The sequence below is a fragment of the Dendrobates tinctorius genome, unplaced genomic scaffold, assembly GCF_039654945.1.
Source record: "Dendrobates tinctorius isolate UK_male_01 unplaced genomic scaffold, ASM3965494v1 ptg000387l, whole genome shotgun sequence".
Lineage (NCBI taxonomy): Eukaryota > Metazoa > Chordata > Amphibia > Anura > Dendrobatidae > Dendrobates > Dendrobates tinctorius.
Genome location: NW_027362053.1, coordinates 187,951 through 215,779, shown reverse-complemented (window position 1 = coordinate 215,779; position 27,829 = coordinate 187,951). Strand labels below are relative to the sequence as shown.

General features: G+C 51.0%; 1 protein-coding gene across 9 annotated transcripts in view; it reads right to left on the bottom strand.

Moving 5' to 3' along the window:
• Positions 1–27,829, bottom strand: part of KDM2A (lysine demethylase 2A) — a 240,164-nt gene that overhangs the window by 59,444 nt on the left and 152,891 nt on the right. For all 9 annotated transcript variants that reach the window (XM_073563336.1, XM_073563333.1, XM_073563331.1 and 6 more), the window contains one exon: positions 4,417–4,500. In XM_073563336.1, the coding sequence (XP_073419437.1) occupies positions 4,417–4,500 (84 nt within the window). The remainder of the gene's footprint in view (positions 1–4,416; positions 4,501–27,829) is intronic.

The window sequence follows — 27,829 nt, the reverse complement described above, 5'->3', positions numbered from 1 at the left end:
CTTAGCAGGATTTATTACAAGTATATTACAGCCATTGTCAGGTTGGTATTGTTACACTGATTAAAATGGTACCTGGGATGAAGAAATACGACTTGTAGTTCTTGTGTAATCAGTGTTAGAAGTTTTCAGTTAATGAGATGCCCGTGCTCCGGGTCAGGACTGTAGGCAGGGTCTTGTCTTGGTGCCCTGGCCAGAGAAACCAAGGAAAGACCTGCCGACAGGCCACCCCAAAGCACGAGCATGTTCCTCATCATAGAGAGAGAGAGACACAGACATTTTGTGCTTTGCGGCGGGCCTGTGGACAGGTCTTTCCTGGTTTCTCTGGATTAGAGCAGGAAGATAAGACTCTGCCTACAGTCCCGCCCCGGAGCACAAGCATCTCTTTAACCAAAAACGTCTGAGGCCGGTTTCACATTTGCATTAAAGGCCGCAGCGTCAGCCTGTGCACGGCCGCCGCTAAGCTCCGCCTCGCCTGTACCTCCCCCTCCGGGCGCATGACGCTGCATGCGTCCCCTATCTTTATCAATGAGGACGCAGGCCGTGCGCAGTATGCGTTTGGTGGCGCCTGCGTCCTTTTGACGGTGCGCCGAGCGCAACCAAATTGCAACAGGTTGCGTTTGGCGCTGGTCGGCGCACCGTCAAAAGGACGCAGGCGCCGCCAAAACGCACGGCCTGCGTCTTCAGTGATAAAGATAGGGGACGCATGACGCATGCAGCGTCATGCGCCCGGAGGCGGAGCTACCGGCGGAGGTGCGGCAGGGGGCGACGGCCGTGCGCAGGCCGTCGCTGCGCCCTGAAACGCAAATGTGAAACCGGCCTTACATTGATTACACAAGAACCACAAGATGGATTTCTTCACCCAGGTACTATTTTAATCAATTTAAGGCTAGTTTCACACTAGCATTTCCTGGAGCTGTGGAGGGATGCGCACGGCCGCCGTGAAGCTCCGCCCACGGCTGCACTTCCTCCGGTCAGCTCCGCCTATGGGCGCATGACGCTGCATGCGACCTGCGTACCCCATCTTCAGCATTGGGTACGCAGGCATGCGTTTGCTGGCGCATGCGTCCTTTTGACGGTGCGCCGACCTGCGCCAAACGCACTGTGTTGCATTTTGGTGCGATTGGCGCACCGTCAAAAGGACGCATGCGCCGGCAAACGCATACCTGCGCATGGCCTGCGTACCCAATGCTAAAGATAGGGTATGCTGGTCGCATGCAGCGTCATGCGCCCATAGGCGGAGCTGACGCGGCTGTGGGCGGAGCTTCACAGCGGCCGTGCACATCTCCAGGAAACGCTAGTGTGAAACTAGCCTAACACTGTCAACCTGACAGTGCCTTTAGTTTACATAGCAAAATCCTGACCAGTTTGCTTAAGCAGAAAACAGGACTGGACAGTATTGGTGTCCTAGCTAATACAGAGATGTAGGTGCAAAACTATAATACAGGTGCAGTGGTTGCAATCACACCCGGGCCCTGAAACCTAGAGGGCCCAAAAGGTAGCTTTAACCCACATGTCAACACTCATTATTAAAGACCTGCAATAGTTGGGGGCACTGTTTGAATTAGAGCCCCCCAAGCTTCAAGTTTTGCCACAGCCTATAGTGTAGTCATAGCTGTGTATGGGCCCTCATACTGTACTTCAAAAAGCATCGCTCAATACAGCAGACATCATATAGCACTGTGTATTTACATTGGCTCATTTTGCCCTTTAACCTAGTTAATTTTCCTCTTTTCCATTCGGTCTATGACTTCATGTGTTTAATAACTGACGAGCCGAATCCTTCTAAGCTCTATGTAGAAAGCGGAGGTCTCTCTTCCCTGCATGACTCATCATAACTACAGTTACACCTCACTTCAAAGTCCCTGGCAGGTGGGTAGTGGCAGAGCAGCTGGGTCAAGAGTTGAAAACCAGGTGGAGCTTGGCTGCCAAGGACTTTGCAGTGCAGTAGAATTGTAGTTCTAATGAGGAGTCATGAAGGCAAAACAGACTTAAAGATTCAGCTAGTCCGTTTTTAATCAAGTGACATCATATGTCTAATGGAAAAGAGAAGAATTAACAGGGTAAAATAGCAAAATTAGTAATTGTAACTACATAGTGCTTTAGAATATGATGACTGCAATTTATTATATAAACTTTGATGCTTCCGTCAGTATGCCTCCACAAGGTTCTGCCCCATTAGACACAATACAAGTATTGCTTCACTATCCTCTGCCCACGTGGGAGTCACATTAATCTGCACCAAGACGCTGTGCGTGCCTAGGGCTGTGTGGTCATGTTCGCCCAGTTGGGGTAAATCATTCAGGATACTTTTTTCATTTATTGACAACGAAGCATTGAATTAATGGTGCTATATAAATAAATACTAATAATAAATAATAAAGTGTATAATTCTTAGAGGTAGTGTGTCATCTCAAATTATGGCTGGCAGGTTTTTATTCAGATATTTTTTTTTTTTTATAGTACTCACAAACTATGTTCACACCATGCTTTTGCTACACAATTGAAATGTACTTTTTTTTTTAAATTTATTATTAACTGCTAAGTCCAAAATTGAAATAAATTTGAACATACTGTATGAGATTGATAGGTTATAAAATCACTGGCAAATTGGATGGTGATCAAGTATAGGAGAAAGAGGCCTCTCTCTAAACATAGCCAAAAAAAAAAAAAAGCTGAAAAACTGTATTCCATGCCAAAAGCACACAATGTTTTGGCGCATATTACCGTATATATTATACACACACACACACACACGGTTCAGAGTAATTTAAGGTAATGTAGCAAAATTTATCACAGCAAAACTAAAATTTAATAAGGGAATTTATTATACCCCTAAAATCATTAAAAAATGTAATAAGTAGCATATAAAATAAAATAAATTAATCTTGATTAAATCTTAACACAGTTTAAGCAGTGAATGATATATGCTTTCATCCGGTGTATAATTAAACATACATGCGCCTATGAAATTCTATAATATACCGTATGTGTATATAGCGTGTGTGGCATAAACACATCACCGTAACAGAAAGGAACACAGCTGACAAGCGTGATGACATGGTGTGAACTTAGTCTTCCTGGTAAATCCTAGCCATCCCCTGGCCTGAGGGGAGTGATTAAGGCACAATGAGCAGATGGAGCTGGGGCCCTGGATAGAAGAGAGCTGCTGGCCCTCCTCCCCGATGCACCCATGGAGCTGCAGTGGTGTCTGTTGAGGCTTAAGGCTGGATTCACAGAAATGCACAGAAAAACAAGGAGCCAGGACCAGTCAATTTTACTCTAATGGTCTGTTTACAAGGAGCAGTGAGTCAAAACGCACCAAATCATGCAGTAGCATTGCAGAGAATGACGAATGAATGGGGAAATCTGCTGCATAATTTGACAAATATGAGTCTGAAAATCCGCCACCCGTGTAAATTTAGGCTGGGGATTTTTTATGCCGTTGGGTGGATGAGATTTAGTAAAATCTCATCTACAATGCTCCCACTGCAACACACTGCAGATTTTGTGCCTAGAAAATCTGCGGCATAGACGGCCCTTAAAGGGGTTGTCTGATCACAGAATATTGATGACCTATCTGCAGGATATGTTATCAATTTGAGATGGGTGGGGGTCAGACATCTGCAGATCAAATGTACAAAACAGCAGGACATAATCCTTCCAGCCTTTCATAGAGAAAACAAAAAGTTATTAGCCTACGTGCAATAAAGCATTAAGATCACACCCAGTCAGATGCCATACTATATATGAGCACATAAGTTCAGCTTATATTAAGAGCAACGAATCACATTCACAAACATGTATGTCAAAGTCTAGGGGGCTTCTCAGAGCCAAAACCATGCCAGACACAAGTGGGGAAGGAGCTTCCCAGCACACAGCAGACTTCCTGTCCAATAATCCCATTTACAAACCCTAGAACCAGTATCTCTCCAGTCAGAAGTGGCTGATACCAGAGAACAGCAGCTTGCAATCCATTTATAGCAAGTGTGACCGTCAAATACAATCTCCCAACTGTAAAATGCTGGTCTCTTTCAGGTATACATATCTGTGAAGGCTCATCAATAGCATCTTTATATAACCAGCCCCTATGTGGCAGAAATAATACAGACCTAGCAGAACTCAACTTGTCATTCACCTTAGTCTGTGGATTTACATAGGACTGCAAGCCACTGCCTTGAATCTTAACTCCACAAGTTCACGTCAATGACAAAGTAAGCGCTGCTACATCTGTGTGCATTACATTTGGTTCTATACACGCGTATGAATAAAAAACAAGTTTGACGATTTTCACAAAATACAGAATCAGGCAGAACTTGGCACAAACTTATAGAAAGGATAAAATGGCGTAATTGCCAATGGCTGGTCAGGTTCATTGCTAGTGTAAGAAGTGAAGGAGTGCATGCACACTGGGCTTACCTGCTGCCTCTTGGGCCACTGGACAATGGGAACGCCGGTGAGTGCAAGTTCAGGTGGGTCTTGTGCGTGTTCCTCCAGAAGCTTCTATTACCCTCCAGGGAGAAAGAAAAGGAGGGGCAGGTTACACAGTGTATGTGGACAGACGCTGCAGCAGTACATGCAAAGATGGAGGATGCCCAGGACAATGCCACTCTGCCATCTGGGCATCACACACAGCAAGGGAGCAGCAGGGTGGGGGACATGACAGGTAGCACATTCAGGAAGGGAACAGACAAGGGTGACACTCACAGCAGAGACTAGAGGCAGCTGCCATGCGTCCAGAGATGCCACAGACCACTCCCCACTCACTCACCCCTTGTCAGCACTGACCAGCAGCACATTTCCTGCTCCTCGCCAGCTCAGTCAGTGGGAGGGAGCTGAGCTGCTCTGCAGTCCTCATGCAGTAGCCCTGGTGACTGTGCCGCCGGCTGCCTCATGCTAAGCCCACTCTGACCGTCTGGGCAAATCCCTCCTGGCTGGCGGCGGCTGCTTACACACTCTTCCCAGCAGTGCTTTGCAGTAGGCGGGGAGCGAGTCACACAAAAGAGGGGGAAGGGGCGGCCAAACCCAAGGAGGGAAGGAGACAGAGGAGGTGGGGTGGGGGACAGGGCCTTCTCATTGGCCGCGCACTAGACTCTCCGCCCTCTGCACAACTGCCTGGCTTCCCGGCTCTCACCCCAGGGGGAGGAAATGCGGAGCCGGCCTGCAGCACACACATGACTGCCCAGAGCTGCAGCGGGGGCCGCCTGCAGCACACACACGAGTGCCCAGAGCTGCAGCACACACACACACACACACGAGTGCCCAGAGCTGCAGCACACACACACACGAGTGCCCAGAGCTGCAGCACACACACACACGAGTGCCCAGAGCTGCAGCACACACACACACACACACACACACACACACACACACACACACACACACACACGAGTGCCCAGAGCTGCAACACACACACACACACACACACGAGTGCCCAGAGCTGCAACACACACACACACACACACGAGTGCCCAGAGCTGCAGCACACACATGACTGCCCAGAGCTGCAGCGGGGGCGGCCTGCAGCACACACATGACTGCCCAGAGCTGCAGCGGGGGCGGCCTGCAGCACACACACGAGTGCCCAGAGCTGCAGCACACACACACACACACACACACGAGTGCCCAGAGCTGCAACACACACACACACACACACACACGAGTGCCCAGAGCTGCAGCACACACATGACTGCCCAGAGCTGCAGCGGGGGCGGCCTGCAGCACACACACGAGTGCGCAGAGCTGCAGCACACACACACACACACACACACACACACACACGAGTGCCCAGAGCTGCAACACACACACACGAGTGCCCAGAGCTGCAGCACACACACACGAGTGCCCAGAGCTGCAGCACACACACACGAGTGCCCAGAGCTGCAGCACACACACACGAGTGCCCAGAGCTGCAGCACACACACACGAGTGCCCAGAGCTGCAGCACACACACACACACACACACGAGTGCCCAGAGCTGCAACACACACACACACACACACACACGAGTGCCCAGAGCTGCAGCACACACATGACTGCCCAGAGCTGCAGCGGGGGCGGCCTGCAGCACACACACACACACGAGTGCCCAGAGCTGCAGCACACACACACACACGAGTGCCCAGAGCTGCAACACACACACACACACACACACACACACGAGTGCCCAGAGCTGCAGCACACACATGACTGCCCAGAGCTGCAGCGGGGGCGGCCTGCAGCACACACACGAGTGCCCAGAGCTGCAGCACACACACACACACACACACGAGTGCCCAGAGCTGCAGCACACACACACACACACACGAGTGCCCAGAGCTGCAGCACACACACACACACACACACACACGAGTGCCCAGAGCTGCAGCACACACACGCACACACAAGTGCCCAGAGCTGCAGCACACACACACGAGTGCCCAGAGCTGCAGCACACACACACACGAGTGCCCAGAGCTGCAACACACACGAGTGCCCAGAGCTGCAACACACACACACACACACACACACACACACACGTGCCCAGAGCTGCAGCACACACATGACTGCCCAGAGCTGCAGCGGGGGCGGCCTGCAGCACACACACGAGTGCCCAGAGCTGCAGCACACACACACACACACACGAGTGCCCAGAGCTGCAACACACACACACACACACACGAGTGCCCAGAGCTGCAGCACACACATGACTGCCCAGAGCTGCAGCGGGGGCGGCCTGCAGCACACACACGAGTGCCCAGAGCTGCAGCACACACACACACGAGTGCCCAGAGCTGCAGCACACACACACACACACACGAGTGCCCAGAGCTGCAGCACACACACACACACGAGTGCCCAGAGCTGCAGCACACACACGCACACACAAGTGCCCAGAGCTGCAGCACACACACGCACACACAAGTGCCCAGAGCTGCAGCACACACACACACACACAAGTGCCCAGAGCTGCAGCACACACACACACACGAGTGCCCAGAGCTGCAGCACACACACACACACACACACGAGTGCCCAGAGCTGCAGCGCACACACACACACACACACACACACACACACACGAGTGCCCAGAGCTGCAGCACACACACACACACACACACGAGTGCCCAGAGCTGCAACACACACACACACACACACACACACGAGTGCCCAGAGCTGCAGCACACACATGACTGCCCAGAGCTGCAGCGGGGGCGGCCTGCAGCACACACACACACGAGTGCCCAGAGCTGCAGCACACACACACACACGAGTGCCCAGAGCTGCAACACACACACACACACACACGAGTGCCCAGAGCTGCAGCACACACATGACTGCCCAGAGCTGCAGCGGGGGCGGCCTGCAGCACACACACGAGTGCCCAGAGCTGCAGCACACACACACACACACACACACACGAGTGCCCAGAGCTGCAGCACACACACACACACACGAGTGCCCAGAGCTGCAGCACACACACACACACACACACGAGTGCCCAGAGCTGCAGCACACACACGCACACACAAGTGCCCAGAGCTGCAGCACACACACACACACAAGTGCCCAGAGCTGCAGCACACACACACGAGTGCCCAGAGCTGCAGCACACACACACACACACACACACGAGTGCCCAGAGCTGCAACACACACACACGAGTGCCCAGAGCTGCAACACACACACACACACACACACACGAGTGCCCAGAGCTGCAGCACACACATGACTGCCCAGAGCTGCAGCGGGGGCGGCCTGCAGCACACACACGAGTGCCCAGAGCTGCAGCACACACACACACACACACACACGAGTGCCCAGAGCTGCAACACACACACACACACACGAGTGCCCAGAGCTGCAGCACACACATGACTGCCCAGAGCTGCAGCGGGGGCGGCCTGCAGCACACACACGAGTGCCCAGAGCTGCAGCACACACACACACGAGTGCCCAGAGCTGCAGCACACACACACACGAGTGCCCAGAGCTGCAGCACACACACACACGAGTGCCCAGAGCTGCAGCACACACACACACACACACACACACGAGTGCCCAGAGCTGCAGCACGCACACACACACACACACACACACACACACACACGAGTGCCCAGAGCTGCAGCACACACACACACACACGAGTGCCCAGAGCTGCAACACACACACACACGAGTGCCCAGAGCTGCAGCACACACATGACTGCCCAGAGCTGCAGCGGGGGCGGCCTGCAGCACACACACGAGTGCCCAGAGCTGCAGCACACACACACACGAGTGCCCAGAGCTGCAGCACACACACACACGAGTGCCCAGAGCTGCAGCACACACACACACACGAGTGCCCAGAGCTGCAGCACACACACACACGAGTGCCCAGAGCTGCAGCACACACACACACACACACACACGAGTGCCCAGAGCTGCAGCACACACACACACACACGAGTGCCCAGAGCTGCAGCACACACACGCACACACAAGTGCCCAGAGCTGCAGCACACACACGCACACACAAGTGCCCAGAGCTGCAGCACACACACACACACAAGTGCCCAGAGCTGCAGCACACACACACACGAGTGCCCAGAGCTGCAGCACACACACACACACACGAGTGCCCAGAGCTGCAGCGCACACACACACACACACACACACACGAGTGCCCAGAGCTGCAGCACACACACACACACACACGAGTGCCCAGAGCTGCAACACACACACACACACACACACACACACGAGTGCCCAGAGCTGCAGCACACACATGACTGCCCAGAGCTGCAGCGGGGGCGGCCTGCAGCACACACACACACGAGTGCCCAGAGCTGCAGCACACACACACACACACGAGTGCCCAGAGCTGCAACACACACACACACACACACACACGAGTGCCCAGAGCTGCAGCACACACATGACTGCCCAGAGCTGCAGCGGGGGCGGCCTGCAGCACACACACGAGTGCCCAGAGCTGCAGCACACACACACACACACACACACACGAGTGCCCAGAGCTGCAGCACACACACACACACACGAGTGCCCAGAGCTGCAGCACACACACACACACACACACACACGAGTGCCCAGAGCTGCAGCACACACACGCACACACAAGTGCCCAGAGCTGCAGCACACACACACACACAAGTGCCCAGAGCTGCAGCACACACACACGAGTGCCCAGAGCTGCAGCACACACACACACACACACACGAGTGCCCAGAGCTGCAACACACACACACACACGAGTGCCCAGAGCTGCAACACACACACACACACACACACACACACACGAGTGCCCAGAGCTGCAGCACACACATGACTGCCCAGAGCTGCAGCGGGGGCGGCCTGCAGCACACACACGAGTGCCCAGAGCTGCAGCACACACACACACACACGAGTGCCCAGAGCTGCAACACACACACACACACACACACGAGTGCCCAGAGCTGCAGCACACACATGACTGCCCAGAGCTGCAGCGGGGGCGGCCTGCAGCACACACACGAGTGCCCAGAGCTGCAGCACACACACACACGAGTGCCCAGAGCTGCAGCACACACACACACACACACACACACACACGAGTGCCCAGAGCTGCAGCACACACACACACACGAGTGCCCAGAGCTGCAGCACACACACGCACACACAAGTGCCCAGAGCTGCAGCACACACACGCACACACAAGTGCCCAGAGCTGCAGCACACACACGCACACACAAGTGCCCAGAGCTGCAGCACACACACACACACACACAAGTGCCCAGAGCTGCAGCACACACACACACGAGTGCCCAGAGCTGCAGCACACACACACACACACACACACACACACACGAGTGCCCAGAGCTGCAGCGCACACACACACACACACACACACACACGAGTGCCCAGAGCTGCAGCACACACACACACACACACACACGAGTGCCCAGAGCTGCAGCACACACACACACACACACACACACGAGTGCCCAGAGCTGCAGCACGCACACACACACACACACACACACACACACACGAGTGCCCAGAGCTGCAGCACACACACACACACGACTGCCCAGAGCTGCAGCGGGGGCGGCCTGCAGCACACACATGACTGCCCAGAGCTGCAGCGGGGGCGGCCTGCAGCACACACATGACTGCCCAGAGCTGCAGCGGGGGCGGCCTGCAGCACACACACACGAGTGCCCAGAGCTGCAGCGGGGGCGGCCTGCAGCACACACACGAGAGCCCAGAGCTGCAGCACACACACACACGTGCCCAGAGCTGCAGCACACACATGAGAGCTGCAGCACACACACGAGTGCCCAGAGCTGCAGCACACACACACACACGAGTGCCCAGAGCTGCAGCACACACACACACACACACACACACACACGAGTGCCCAGAGCTGCAGCGCACACACACGAGTGCCCAGAGCTGCAGCGCGCACACACACACACACACACACACACACACACGAGTGCCCAGAGCTGCAGCACACACACACACGAGTGCCCAGAGCTGCAGCGCACACACACACGAGTGCCCAGAGCTGCAGCGCACACACACGAGTGCCCAGAGCTGCAGCGCACACACACGAGTGCCCAGAGCTGCAGCGCACACACACGAGTGCCCAGAGCTGCAGCGCACACACACACACGAGTGCCCAGAGCTGCAGCGCACACACACACGAGTGCCCAGAGCTGCAGCACACACACACACACACGAGTGCCCAGAGCTGCAGCGCACACACACACACACACACGAGTGCCCAGAGCTGCAGCGCACACACACACGAGTGCCCAGAGCTGCAGCGCACACACACACACACACACGAGTGCCCAGAGCTGCAGCACACACACACACACACACACACACACACACACACGAGTGCCCAGAGCTGCAGCACACACACACACACACACACGTGCCCAGAGCTGCAGCACACACACACACACACACGAGTGCCCAGAGCTGCAGCGCACACACACACATGAGTGCCCAGAGCTGCAGCGCACACACACACACACGAGTGCCCAGAGCTGCAGCACACACACACACACACACGAGTGCCCAGAGCTGCAGCACACACACACACACACACACACACACACACGTGCCCAGAGCTGCAGCACACACACACACACACACACGAGAGCCCAGAGCTGTAGCACACACACACACACACGTGCCCAGAGCTGCAGCACACACACACACACACACACACACGAGTGCCCAGAGCTGCAGCGGGGGCGGCCTGCAGCACACACACGAGAGCCCAGAGCTGCAGCACACACACACGAGTGCCCAGAGCTGCAGCACACACACACACACACACACACACACACGAGTGCCCAGAGCTGCAGCGGGGGCGGCCTGCAGCACACACACGAGAGCCCAGAGCTGCAGCACACACACACGAGTGCCCAGAGCTGCAGCACACACACACACACACGAGTGCCCAGAGCTGCAGCACACACACACACACACAGAGTGCCCAGAGCTGCAGCACACACACACACACAAAGTGCCCAGAGCTGCAGCACACACACACAAAGTGCCCAGAGCTGCAGCGCACACACACACACACGAGTGCCCAGAGCTGCAGCGCACACACACACACACACACACGAGTGCCCAGAGCTGCAGCGCACACACACACGAGTGCCCAGAGCTGCAGCACACACACACACACACACACACACACACGAGTGCCCAGAGCTGCAGCACACACACACACACACACACGAGTGCCCAGAGCTGCAGCACACACACACACACACACACACGTGCCCAGAGCTGCAGCACACACACACACACACACACACACACGAGTGCCCAGAGCTGCAGCACACACAGACACGAGTGTCCAGAGCTGCAGCACACACAGACACGAGTGTCCAGAGCTGCAGCACACACACACGAGTGCCCAGAGCTGCAGCACACACACACACACACACACACACACACGAGTGCCCAGAGCTGCAGCACACACACACACGAGAGCCCAGAGCTGCAGCACACACACACACGAGAGCCCAGAGCTGCAGCACACACACGAGTGCCCAGAGCTGCAGCACACACACACACACGAGTGCCCAGAGCTGCAACACACACACACACACACACACACACACACACACATCGTGCCCAGAGCTGCAGCACACACACGAGTGCCCAGAGCTGCAGCGGGGGCGGCCTGCAGCACACACACGAGAGCCCAGAGCTACAGCACACACACACGAGTGCCCAGAGCTGCAGCACACACACACGAGTGCCCAGAGCTGTAGCACACACACACACACACACACACACACGAGTGCCCAGAGCTGCAGCACACACACACACACACACGAGTGCCCAGAGCTGCAGCACACACACACACACACACACACACACACGAGTGCCCAGAGCTGCAGCACACACACACACACACACACACGAGTGCCCAGAGCTGCAGCACACACACACACACGAGTGCCCAGAGCTGCAGCACACACACACGAGTGCCCAGAGCTGCAGCACACACACACACACACACGAGTGCCCAGAGCTGCAGCACACACACGAGTGCCCAGAGCTGCAGCACACACACGAGTGCCCAGAGCTGCAGCACACACACGAGTGCCCAGAGCTGCAGCACACACACGAGTGCCCAGAGCTGCAGCACACACACGAGTGCCCAGAGCTGCAGCACACACACACACAAGTGCCCAGAGCTGCAGCACACATACACACGAGTGCCCAGAGCTGCAGCACACACACACACGAGTGCCCAGAGCTGCAGCACACACACACACGAGTGCCCAGAGCTGCAACACACACACACACACACACACGAGTGCCCAGAGCTGCAGCGCACACACACACACGAGTGCCCAGAGCTGCAGCACACACACACACACACACACACGAGTGCCCAGAGCTGCAGCACACACACACACGAGTGCCCAGAGCTGCAGCACACACACACACACACACACACACACGAGTGCCCAGAGCTGCAGCACACACACACACGAGTGCCCAGAGCTGCAGCACACACACACACACACACACACACACACGTGCCCAGAGCTGCAGCACACACACACACACACACACACACACACACGAGTGCCCAGAGCTGCAGCACACACACACACACACGAGTGCCCAGAGCTGCAGCACACACACACACGAGTGCCCAGAGCTGCAGCACGCACACACACACACACGTGCCCAGAGCTGCAGCACACACACACACACACACACACACGTGCCCAGAGCTGCAGCACACACACACACACGAGAGCCCAGAGCTGCAGCACACACACACACACACGAGCCCAGAGCTGCAGCACACACACACACGAGTGCCCAGAGCTGCAGCACACACACACACGAGTGCCCAGAGCTGCAGCACACACACACACACACACACACACACACGTGCCCAGAGCTGCAGCACACACACGAGTGCCCAGAGCTGCAGCGGGGGCGGCCTGCAGCACACACACGAGAGCCCAGAGCTGCAGCACACACACACACACGAGTGCCCAGAGCTGCAACACACACACACACACACACACACACGTGCCCAGAGCTGCAGCACACACACACACACGTGCCCAGAGCTGCAGCACACACACACACACACGTGCCCAGAGCTGCAGCACACACACACACACGTGCCCAGAGCTGCAGCACACACACACACACACGTGCCCAGAGCTGCAGCACACACACACACACACACACACGTGCCCAGAGCTGCAGCACACACACACACACGTGCCCAGAGCTGCAGCACACACACACACGTGCCCAGAGCTGCAGCACACACACACACGAGTGCCCAGAGCTGCAGCACACACACACACACACACACACGAGTGCCCAGAGCTGCAGCACACACACACACACACACACACGAGTGCCCAGAGCTGCAGCACACACACGAGTGCCCAGAGCTGCAGCACACACACGAGTGCCCAGAGCTGCAGCACACACACGAGAGCCCAGAGCTGCAGCGCACACACACACGAGTGCCCAGAGCTGCAGCACACACACACACACACACACGAGTGCCCAGAGCTGCAGCACGCACACACACACACACACGAGTGCCCAGAGCTGCAGCACACACACACACACACACACGAGTGCCCAGAGCTGCAGCACACACACACACACGAGTGCCCAGAGCTGCAGCACACACACACACACACACGAGTGCCCAGAGCTGCAGCACACACACGAGTGCCCAGATCTGCAGCACACACACGAGTGCCCAGAGCTGCAGCACACACACGAGTGCCCAGAGCTGCAGCACACACACACGAGTGCCCAGAGCTGCAGCACACACACGAGTGCCCAGAGCTGCAGCACACACACGAGTGCCCAGAGCTGCAGCACACACACGAGTGCCCAGAGCTGCAGCACACACACGAGAGCCCAGAGCTGCAGCGCACACACACACACACACACACACACACGAGTGCCCAGAGCTGCAGCACACACACGAGAGCCCAGAGCTGCAGAGCACACACACACACACACACACACACACACGAGAGCCCAGAGCTGCAGCACACACACACACACACACACACACAAGTGCCCAGAGCTGCAGCACACACACACACACGTGCCCAGAGCTGCAGCACACACACACACACACACGAGTGCCCAGAGCTGCAGCGCACACACACACACACACACGAGTGCCCAGAGCTGCAGCACACACACACACGTGCCCAGAGCTGCAGCACACACACACACACACACACACACACACGAGTGCCCAGAGCTGCAGCACACACACACACACACACACACGAGTGCCCAGAGCTGCAGCACACACACGAGTGCCCACATCTGCAGCACACACACGAGTGCCCAGAGCTGCAGCACACACACACGAGTGCCCAGAGCTGCAGCACACACACGAGTGCCCAGAGCTGCAGCACACACACGAGTGCCCAGAGCTGCAGCACACACACGAGTGCCCAGAGCTGCAGCACACACACGAGAGCCCAGAGCTGCAGCGCACACACACACACACACGAGTGCCCAGAGCTGCAGCACACACACGAGAGCCCAGAGCTGCAGAGCACACACACACACACACACACACACACACACACACACACACACACACACACACACACACACGAGAGCCCAGAGCTGCAGCACACACACACACACAAGTGCCCAGAGCTGCAGCACACACACACACACATGTGCCCAGAGCTGCAGCACACACACACACACACACACACGAGAGCCCAGAGCTGCAACACACACACACACACGAGTGCCCAGAGCTGCAGCACACACACACACGAGTGCCCAGAGCTGCAGCACACACACACGTGCCCAGAGCTGCAGCACACACACACGAGAGCCCAGAGCTGCAGCACACACACACACACACACGAGAGCCCAGAGCTGCAGCACACACACACACACACACACACACACACACACACACGAGAGCCCAGAGCTGCAGCACACACACACACACAAGTGCCCAGAGCTGCAGCACACACACACACACACACATGTGCCCAGAGCTGCAGCACACACACACACACACACACACACGAGAGCCCAGAGCTGCAACACACACACACACGAGTGCCCAGAGCTGCAGCACACACACACACGAGTGCCCAGAGCTGCAGCACACACACACGTGCCCAGAGCTGCAGCACACACACACGAGAGCCCAGAGCTGCAGCACACACACACACACACACGAGAGCCCAGAGCTGCAGCACACACACACACACACACACACACACACACACACACACACGAGTGCCCAGAGCTGCTGCAGCACACACACACACACACACACGAGTGCCCAGAGCTGCAGCACACACACACACACACACACACACACACACACACACGAGTGCCCAGAGCTGCAGCACACACACAAGAGCCCAGAGCTGCAGCACACACACACACACACACACACACACACACGTGCCCAGAGCTGCAGCACACACACGAGAGCCCAGAGCTGCAGCACACACACGAGAGCCCAGAGCTGCAGCACACACACACACACACACACACACACACACACACACACACACACACGAGTGCCCAGAGCTGCAGCAGGGGGTGGCCTGCAGCACACACACACGAGTGCCCAGAGCTGCAGTGGGGGTGGCCTGCAGCACACACAAGTGCCCAGAGCTACAGCAGGGGGCGGCCTGCGGCACACGATTGCCCAGAGCTGCAGTAGGGGCTCCCACTCCGGATTGTGGTGGGAATAGACCGTAGTATACAGGGCAGGGCTATGCATGTTGCTGAAAGGACTGGCCTCCCACGGTGCCACAAGCAGTGCTGACCATCTGTTCCCTTAACAGCCGCACAGGACACAACGCCATACATTACCATAGTGACCGTCACAAGGACACTACAGAGAGTGCATACCGCCGACAGTGTGCTGCACTCCAGCGCTCATGGAACTACAGTGCCCAGCATGCACACGAGAGGGCTACACCCATCATCTCACATGGTATTAATATGGGAGACTTTACAGCTTCCATAATCCAAACCGCTCACTGCCATCACACAGGCTTCTCTTGCACTGCCCCAGCTCTCTGAAATGCTCTACCCAGGCAATTCCCAGTATCTGCCGTTTTAAGCATACTCTAAAAACACCCAGACTGGCCTTTCACATCACCAATGTTATCTGTTCTCCCTTCGATCACCCATATCCCACACTCTCCATGCACTCAGTAGCCCTTGTATCTGGACATTACGGATACTGGCTGATTCATGCAGCGTTACATTAATACTTGTAATTATTAGAACGATAACAACAAGCCGTCTTTACCTTGTGTAAGCAGGGCCTTCATTGCTCTCATTTAATGACTTATGCATTTAGATTAACGTGTATGGGGCATTAAGTTGGCTGAATCCACCGATATAGTAGACAGGTTTGGCTGACGTGTCACTTGGGGGCTTTCTCTGGAAAGCACAGGAGTGCGCCTGTGCATGGGAGTGTTGTCTCAGATGGCTGTAGGTTGAACGATCTGCAGAAACATCGTTCAGCTGACAGCCATCCAATGTGTATGGCCAGCCTTACCTTGTGACCTCATATAGTGTTTGGATATGTCGCATCTGATTTCTAAAGTGCTGTGGAATAGGTTGACAATGTGGAAATCAAATCATTATTTTACAGGGAAAGGTGGTGGATTCAAACCCTTTAATTTTCCTAGTTTTTCAATTTGTATTTAATCTACTTGTCCTTAGAAAGACGTATTACAAAAATTGATCCTACAGGAGTGTCTCCTAATTGTCATGGAATCTACCAGAACACCTTGGGAAAGAACAAGGATTCTACGGCACAAAGCCTGGGATCCTTCTAGCGGGCACATATACTCACAATTAGGCGTTGTAAGCCAGTATGGATCCATCACACATACAAAGATCCTCATACCTACTGTCAAGGCACATGCCAAAAGAACCCATTTTCGGACTTCATCTAGTGAATGGGAGCCTATCGCAAAGTTAGCATATACAGTCATATGTTAAAGTTTGGGCACCCCTATTAATGTTAACCTTTTTTCTTTATAACAATGTTGGTTTTTGCAACAGCTATTTTTAGTTTCATATATCTAATGACTGATGGACTCAGTTATATTTCTGGATTCAAATGAGGTTTATTGTACTAACAGAAAATGTGCAATCTGCATTTAAACAAAATTTGACCGGTGCAAAAGTATGGGCACCCTTATCATTTTCTTCATTTGAACACTCCTAACTACTTTTTACTGACTTCCTGAAGCACTAAATTAGTTTTGTAACCTCATTGAGCTTTGAACTTCATAGCCAGGTGTATCAAATCATGAGAAAAGGTATTTAAGGTGGCCACTTGCAAGCAGGGCTGTGGCGTCGGTAAGCCACAGTTGCGACTCCGACTCCTGGATTTTATCAGGCTCCGACTCCGGCTCCGACTCCTTCATAAATGGCCAATTCATAACAACAAATTTACTGTTGTAAAATATTAAACATCGTGCTTATTCAGTTTCTCACCATCATATAAGTAATCAGACCACTTAGAGCAAAAACTACATTTATTAGAATACAATTAGAATATAGCAAATAACTTTTATAAACTTTTCTAAACTGTAAGTAAATATGCAATAAACACTTTTATGCAGTTAATAAGAAGAAATCTATAAATTTGTCCTCAGAAAAAGTATTGCCTCTGTCAGATCCTCCTTCATGGATGCCCTCAAATCTGATCTAATTTTGAGAGCAGAGAACAACCTCTCTACACTAACTTGTGTTGGTGGCAAAGCAGTAACCACTCGGGCAACATCTCTGACAATGTCAGGATATAGAGGAATCGCTTGTTGCACTGTTATTTTTGATGAACGGTCAAATTTCTTTTAGTGCACATGAAAAATTCTGCTGAAATGTACTGGCTGTGTTCCTTGATGGGGATGACTCTTCTTCTATGCGGGAACGCTTTGCACGGTCCTTGTGATCCAAATATTTTTCGAAATTAAATTCTTCATCAGTTGATGATGAGGGTGAAGATGTGGCAGGACGACCAAATTATTCTTGTTCCTCCTGACTGTTCTGCAACCCTTTCATCCTTACTGCTATTTCAAACAGAGCTTCTTTTCCTTTACTTAGCTGTTGATCATCTAGAAGAATCCGATGCATTGGGTCTACATAAACAGCTGCCAAAAGAATGTTATTTTGTAATAGTAGCTCCTCTCTCCGTTTCATTGATGTAGCAATGCCACTTGCAATTAACCCTCCTCTTTGGGACAGGCGAAACATCAGGTTCTTCCACTCCTTTAAGAAAATACCTGGAGTTAAGTCCTCTGCTTGTAATTTTTTAGTCACTGTAAATGGGTGCTCTAGCAATTTTTCCAGCTCAGTCACCTGATTCCACTGACTTTCATTTAGCGTCAGTTGAGGGTTAGCCATGTCTACAAGAAAGGTTTTCAGTTCAACCAAGCGCTGAATCATTAAGAAAGTACTGCCCCATCGTGTGGCTTGATCAATAATTGCCCCTTTTCCAGCACGTCTCTTCAAAATTGAGTCAACTTTAGGGGTTCTGGCAACAGTAGCCAATTTTCTCACCTTGCCAATCAGTGCAGCAGCATGTCCTTCTTGCAGACTGTCTCTTATAGCCAGCTGTAGCGTATGCACAACACAGCGCATGTGATGAATGAAAGAACATATTGACACAGTTTCAACAAGATCATCTAAACTATCATGTTGCTGTTCATCTGAAGCAACTTCAGTTTGCTCCTCAGTTACAATACTGTGTTCCTCTATTTCAAACATTTCTGTGTCTGTGGACCCAGAATGTTCTTCTAGCTGCTGGTCACCATCATTACTCTCATTCATTAGCTTAATAGTACTTATCATATTTGAAGCATTGTCAGTTACGACAGAAAGAACTTGCTCTTTTTTAAGTTCATAGTCTTGCAGAACCTTTTCCACCAAGACCTGGAGAAACTCACTGGTGTGATGAGCTTTGGTGTCTTTTACTGCCAATGTCTTGGTAACTATTTCATTTTTGTCACAAACAAATCGGACATTGATGGCAAAATAGTTCACTCTGTGACGTGTGCAGGCATCCATTTTAAGAAACAGAAAGCATCCCTTGAGAGTTTTTTTAAGTTCTTCCTTTTGTTTAAAAGCTTCTTCGATTACTAATTTTCTAATACTCTCTCTCTCCAGAGAAACACCAAGCTTGCGGGCCATTTCCCCATTCAGACACATAAAAGCTGGTCGTGAAAATAATGAAATAGGCACACTATCCTTTACAACAAGCTCTATGATCTGTTTTTTAAATGTATCTACTGTCATTGTCACAGTAACTTTGTCACTGACAAAATATCTTGCAACTGATGGCTGCAAAGTTCTCTGCTCCTTTGTTTGGCTGGAAGAGCTGGGCACTGGTTCATTGGTTTGGATGCAGTCTCTCTCATCCACTGCTCTCAGTACTTCTGGATGAAAGCGCTGTAAATGTCTCTTTAGATTAGAAGCTCTGGTAGGAGCATTTTTATCTTTGCCTGAATATGCACTCATCTTGGCTTCACAGCATTTGTTTTCGTCTGGATCATTTGTCATACACTGACAGACATAATGTTTTCTATCTTGAGTGATGGTGAAATGTTCAAATACAGCTGATTTAATGTGATGCTTCTTTGACATTCTCAGGTTTTTAATTCTGCATTCACAATCCAAATGACAATTGTTTTTCCTAAAAACAATTGTACAAAATTATTGCCAGGTCGTACAACTGATATAGTGGTCAGTAATACTGTTATTATTCCTCATGTACTCACAGTTAACTGATGCAAAGTTTGTTGAAAGGATAATACTTCTTACAGTCTTCCTCTTCTGAGAAGCAGGCAGCTGTGAGATGCTTGGAAGACGCACACCTAGTATGATCTAGTCTAGAGGAGGAGCTTTACTACTAAGAATTTGCAACACATTTTCACTTTCAGTTTCATACATTGTAAGTAGGGGGGTTGGGGCAGCATGAGGTTAACCAAGTATAAGATTAGATAAGGGCAGTGGAGAACAGTGACACACAAGAAGTAAGAAATGTCTCTATCTCTAGCAGAACTGCTTATCACTGTTGTTCATAGTTTGATAGAACATATATATTTGAGTAACATTTATAAAATTCATATGAAAGTTCAATTATGAAATATTAATACATTTTTTTAAAAGCTGGAGTCGGAGTCGGTACATTTCTACCGACTCAGACTCCGAATCCAACCAAAACTAACTCTGACTCCACAGCCCTGCTTGCAAGTAGTTCTCCTATTTGATTCTCCTATGAAGAGTGGCATCATGGGCTCCTCAAAACAACTCTCAAATGATCTGAAAACAAAGATTATTCAACATAGCTTTTCAGGGGAAGGATACAAAAAGTTGTTTCAGAGATTTAACCTGTCAGTTTCCACTGTGAGGAACATAGTAGAGAAGAAGAATGGTGAGAACAGTCAAGGACAATCCACAGACCACCTCCAAAGACCTGCAGCATCATCTTGCTGCAGATGGTGTCACTGTGCATCGGTCAACAATACAGCGCACTTTGCACAAGGAGAAGCTGTATGGGAGAGTGATGCGTAAGAAGCAGTTTCTGCAAGCACGCCACAGAGTCGCCTGAGGTATGCAAAAGCACATTTGGACAAGCCAGTTACATTTTGGAAGAAGGTCCTGTGGACTGATGAAACAAAGATTGAGTTGTTTGGTCATACAAAAAGGCGTTATGCATGGAGGCTAAAAAACACAGCATTCCAAGAAAAACACTTGCTACCCACACTAAAATTTGGTGGAGGTTCCATCATGCTTCGGGGCTGTGTGGCCAATGCCGGCACCAGGAATCTTGTTAAAGTTGAGGGTCGCATGGATTCAACTCAGTATCAGCAGATTCTTGACAATAATGTGCAAGAATCAGTGACAAAGTTGAAGTTACGCAGGGGATGGATATTTCAGCAAGACAATGATCCAAAACACCGCTCCAAATCTACTCAGGCATTCATGCAGAGGAACAATTACAATGTTTTGGAATGGCCATCCCAGTCCCCAGACCTGAATATCATTGAACATCTGTGGGATGATTTGAAGCGGGCTGTCCATGCTCGGCGACCATCAAACTTAACTGAACCGGAATTGTTTTGTAAACAGGAATGGTCACAAATACATACCTTCATCCAGGATCCAGGAACTCATTAATAGCTACAAGAAGCGACTAGAGGCTGTTATTTTTGCAAAAGGAGGATCTACGAAATATTAATGTCACTTTTATGTTGAGGTGCCCATAATTTTGCACCGGTCAAATTTTGTTTAAATGCAGATTGCACATTTTCTGTTAGTACAATAAACCTCATTTGAATCCAGAAATATAACTGAGTCCATCAGTTATTAGATATATGAAACGGAAATAGCTGTTGCAAAAACCAAAATTGTTATAAAGAAAAAAGGTTTACATTAATAGGGGTGCCCAAACTTTAACATATGACTGTACATGGGGTCACCACACACTTAAGTAGAAGTAGGTCATGTTCAGGTGAGCATATGAAAAATTGTCACAGTTTAGGTATGGGATCCAATTTTATTTTCTACACCCATAGACTTGAATAGGATACTTGGTCATGTGAAAAAACTGTCACCTGCACAGCCCTATTGAGCTCCATTAGTTAGTGTGCTTTCTGCATCCGTATAATACGCCAAACAAGGCCTTAGGCTGTAAATCCTATGTATAGGATGTATATGGTGCAAGTCTCCTATACAGCGTCTCACTCGGGTCCTGGCCTTCATGATGGGGATGCTTAACAGCTAAGCACACTTGTGCTTCAGAAGCATGCGAGAGGTGTAGTAGCAGCAGTCGCTCAGCTTTTCCAGGAGCAGATACCATTAAGAAACTGGGGTGCTAATGTTTCTTGTAAGGCCGGGGTCACAGACTAGATGAGCAAGTATGTGTTTACCCCTCCTGGTGTAGCGGAGCTGCAATCTGTGACTCGTGTTAGTTCCCAAAAGTCTTAAGAGTACGTGTACATGGCCAGTAAACACTGCGGGTTGGACGCTGAGCACTTCCACAGTGTCCAGATGTTACAGCATAGTGAATGGGATTTCAAGAAATCCCATGTCCACTATGCATGCACCGACATCGGTGGCTTACCTGCAGAGACGGGCATGTGTCGCGTCTTTCCAGACCGCAGAATATAAATTTATCTTGCGGAGACGCGAGTCTCCCCAAGATAAATCTCACCCGTACAATGTATAGGACACAGGGATTCCGCATGGTTCAGTGATCACATGTGGAGTCACCTGCGCTCAAATTTTGCAGCTTTCAGTGTTTATGCAACAATTTTTACCCAAGTGATGCAGAAACATAAATAAGCAAGGATACTGCAGCGGTTTTTCTACCAACACTCTGGCTTTTGGGGCAGAAAAGAAGCTGCAAGAACACAGTGTGAACCTACCACTCCTCCTAAAGATGGTATTTCCATTAACTGCGCCATCCGAAGAAACGGACGGCACCAGTGGTAACGCCAGACCCATAATGCACAGGATGTGAGTAATCATGCTATTGAGCAGACTCCCAGTACACAACCCTCAGTGTGCAGACCAGAGAAGGGGGGTGTTCTGGGGTTTAGCATCTCCTATCAAGAAAAGCCCCCGATGTAAGGCTGTTCAGGGCAATGTACCACACAATGTTATGTCCTACTGCAACAAATAGGAGATATCCTGTTTGTGAGCAGGGGGAAGCGTGTATACGAACATAGCACAAAGGCCGGTACACACAGAAAAGACAGTTCAGATCACTCTATGACGACACATTAAGCCCCTTCCAGTATGTATTCGTTTTCAAAAGGCACCAACGTCTAAGTATTACATGCTGCACCTACACCCGTTTTCTCATGTACAAAACCTTTCCAGTTATATAGTAAAGCGCGCTGATACACACCAGACAAACTAATATCCTTAGTAGATTTAATCAAGAAGAGCGTTTATAAAATGGTGGTCTTAGTAAATCGCTCTCCTTGTGTGCAGCCATATGCCTGGGTAAATCGCCCTCCTTGTGTGCAGCTTTGCGCCTGGGTAAATCGCCCTCCTTGTGTGCAGCTTTGCGCCTGGGTAAATCGCCCTCCTTGTGTGCAGCTTTGCGCCTGGGTAAATCGCCCTCCTTGTGTGCAGCTGTGCGCCTGGGTAAATGGCCCTCCATGTGTGCAGCTGGGCGCCTGGGTAAATGGCCCTCCTTGTGTGCTGCTATGTGCCTGGGTAAATCAACCTCCTTGTGTGCAGCTGTGCGCCTGGGTAAATCAACCTCCTTGTGTGCAGCTGTGCGCCTGGGTAAATCGCCCTCTTTGTGTGCAGCTGTGCGCCTGGGTAAATCGCCCTCTTTGTGTGCAGCTGTGCGCCTGGGTAAATCGCCCTCCTTGTGTGCAGCTGTGCGCCTGGGTAAATCGTCCTCCTTGTGTGTAGCTGTGCGCCTGGGTAAATCGCCCTCCTTATGTGCAGCTGTGCGCCTGGGTAAATAGTCCTCCTTGTGTGCAGCTGTGCGCCTGGGTAAATGGCCCTCCTTGTGTGCAGCTGTACGCCTGGGTAAATGGCCCTCCTTGTGTGCAGCTGTGCGCCTGGGTAAATCGTCCTCCTTGTGTGTAGCTGTGCGCCTTGGTAAATCGTCCTCCTTGTGTGCAGCTATGCACCTGGGTAAATCGTCCTCCTTGTGTGCAGCTGTGTGCCTGGGTAAATGGCCCTCCTTGTGTGCACCTGTACGCCTGGGTAAATGGCCCTCCTTGTGTGCAGCTGTGCACCTGGGTAAATGGCCCTCCTTGTGTGCAGCTGTACTTGCGGCTCAACACTAGCTGTCATATAGCCATCTTTTTTTTTACTTTTGAAAAAACCCAAATTCTAACTTCAACACTAACCCCAACTCCAAAGAATGAAACTAACTAAGGGGGTGACAAAGGGGGATTTGATTTACTATTTTTTTATTTTTTTATTTTGATCACTGTGATAGACCCTATCACAGTGATCAAAAGGAACCAATAGGAAAAATCCCCTATTGTTGCTGGGTGCCGGAAGGCAGATCTCAGCCGGGCGCACTGAACATTTTTTGATCATATTAGAGGAAAGAGAAACGAATTTGAAATCTGACTTTTTTTTGTTTTTCTGATCGCTGTTAGTTGGTGACTAATGGCGATCACGTGACAACACTGTAAAAACAGACACTGATTACATTCTCCAGTGTCTCAGCTATCCCCCGGTAGCTGAGACCACAGATTTTCCAACGCTCAGGGGCGCTATACCCAGATTTTTCAGCGTAGTTAAAAAGCTGACCTATAAGTACCCTTAACCGCTGCCATTAAAAGGCATATCAGCGGTCTATAAAAGCACCACTAACCAAACAACATCATGAAGACCAATGAGATATCCAAATAAGTCAGGGACAAAGTTATTGAGAAGAACAAGTCAGGATTGGGGTGTAAACAACAACAAAAAAATACAATGGAGCTTCATGGGCACATCTTTGGAAATAAATTGATAAAAAAGAGAGACTGTCTTGTTATCATTTCTGTCTTTATGGTTTTCAGGTATCCATTTCTGGACTACATTGGATTACGGCAGACATGCATGGGATTTTTTATTTATTCTTTCAGTAAATTGGTTAAAAAGGGATTGTGTGTGTGTGTTTGTGTGGGGTGTTTATTCAAATAAAAAAAAAATGTGTGTGTGATTTTATTTTTGTTTACTGGGTTAGTAATAGGGGTGTCTAATATACACCTCTCAATTGCTAACTTCAGGACTTGATGGCAGATGTGATATTTTGACAAAATCACAGCTGTCAACAACCCCAACTACCATTACTCCGATTGCCGCCGCACCAGGGCAATCAGGAAAAGCCGGGCAAAGTGCCAGAATTGGCGTATCTCATGTGATGGGCCAATTCTGGTGTGGCTGTGGGCTTGTATATTTAGGTTTAGCAAGGGTCCATTAACCAGAGACCTTCCCATCCTGACAATCAGTCCACAGCTGTCTGCTTTACCTTTGCAGAGTATCAAAAGTATGGGGGACCCAACATTATTTAATAGGTTAAAGGGGTTGTCCACTACTAGGAAATTAAATTCTTAAATGAAAGGTTAGGCCCCGATAAAATAAGCCTAAAACTCACCTCTCATGCCGGCGCCATTCCTGCTGTGTTAGCACTCGTTCTCCCTGAGGCTGTGATGTGGTGTTGTGACAACGGTGCCCAATCAGCACTTGCATCACTATCTCTGCCTTCAGACAAACTGAACATGAAAAGGAAGCCAGGGATCAGCTGCAGCCTGGACAACCTCTTCCTGTTCAATTTGTCCTAAGGCAGAGATAGTGACGCCAGAGTTGATTGGCGCAGGGCATCACTTGTCATATCACAGCCCCAAGACCGCTGGAACGGAGCCGGCACTAAAGAAGAATATAAGTTTTATTATTTGATAGGGGCCGAACATTTAGTTTAAGAAGGGGATGTTCTAGTACTGAATAACCCCTTTAACCCCTTCCCGACCTTTGACGCCACGTAGGCGTCATGAAAGTCTGTTCCAATCCGACCCATGATGCCTATGTGGCATCATGAATTCATAACCCCCCTGCGGGTCGGGTGACCGGGGTCACTGAAAGGTCACCGACCCGCACACACAGGACCCTTTATGCTTCACCCCAGAGGGGGTGGCTTAGCCCCCCAGTGGCTCCGATTGGCTGTTTAAAGTGAAACAGCCAATCAGAGCAATTGTAATATTTCACCAATGGTCACTGAGTTCGGCCCCCGACACCGACTGACGGCGGCAATTTGCCGCCGCTAACATCTGCTCCCCTCCCCTTTCCCTCCACTCCCCCCAGGTACCTCCTATGTCTCTCTGGCCGTCCCAGTGTCTTGCCGTCCCGGATCATGGGCGCCGCCATCTTGGAAAATGACGGCCGCATGCGCAGTGCGCCCCTCGAATCTGCCGGCCGGCAGATTTCATTCATTCATTTTGATCACTGTGATAAACTCTCACAGTGATCAAAATAAAGAAAAAGCAAATAAACACCCCCTTTATTTGGAATTAGGGTTGGAAATGGAGTTGGGATTAGGGTTAGAATTAGGGTTAGGGGTGGGTTGGGATTAGGGTTAGGCTTGTAGTTATGGTTAGAGTTGGGATTAGGGTTATGTTGGGGTTAGGGGTGTGGTTAGGGTTATGATTAGGGTTGGGATTAGGGTTAGGGGTGTGTTGAGGTTAGGGTTGGAGTTAGAATTGAGGGGTTTCCACTGTTTAGGCACATCACGGGGTCTCCAAACGCGACATGACGCCACCATTTATTCCAGCCAATTTTGCGTTCAAAAAGTCAAACAGTGCTCCTTCCATTCCGAGCCTCGACGTGTACCCAAACAGTGGTTAACCCCCACATATGGGGTATCAGCGTACTCAGGAAAAATTGCACAACAACTTTGGGGGTCTAATTTCTCCTGTTACCCTTGGGAAAATAAAAAATTGGGGGCTAAAAAATTATTTTTGTGGAAAAAAAAAATGATTTTTTTTATTTTCACAGCTCTGCGTTTATAAACTTCTGTAAAGCACTTGGGGGTTCAAAGTGCTCACCACACATCTAGGTAAGTTCCTTGGGCGGTCTAGTTTCCAAAATGGGGTTACTTGTGGGGGGTTTCCACTGTTTAGTCACATCAGGGGCTCTGCAAACGTAACATGACGCCCACAGACCATTCCATCAAGTCAGCATTTCAAAACGTCACTACTTCCCTTCCGAGCCCCGACGTGTGCCCAAACAGTGGTTCCCCCACATATGGGGTACCAGTGTACTCAGGACAAACTGGACAACAACTTTTGGGATCCAATTTCTCCTGTTACCATTGTGAAAATAAAAAATAGTGGGCTAAAAAAAAATCATTTTTTGAGGAAAAAAAAATTATTTTTATTTTCACGGCTCTGCGTTATAAACTTCTGTGAAGCACCTGGGGGGTTCAAAGTGCTCACTATGCATCTAGATAAGTTCCTTAGGGGGTCTAGTTTCCAAAATGGGATCATTTATGGGGGAGCTCCAAAGTTTAGGCACACAGGGGCTCTCCAAACATGACATTGTGTCCGCTAACGATTGCAGCTAATTTTCCATTCAAAAAGTCAAATGGCGCTCCTTCCTTTCTGAGCCCTGCCATGCGCCCAAACACTGGTTCCCCCCACATATGGGGTACCACCGTACTCAGGACAAACTGGACAACAGCTTTTGGGGTCCAATTTATCCAGCTACCCTTGAGAAAATAAAATAAAAAATAGCAGGCAAAAAAATCATTTTTGAGGAAAAAAATGATTTTTTATTTACATGGCTCTGCG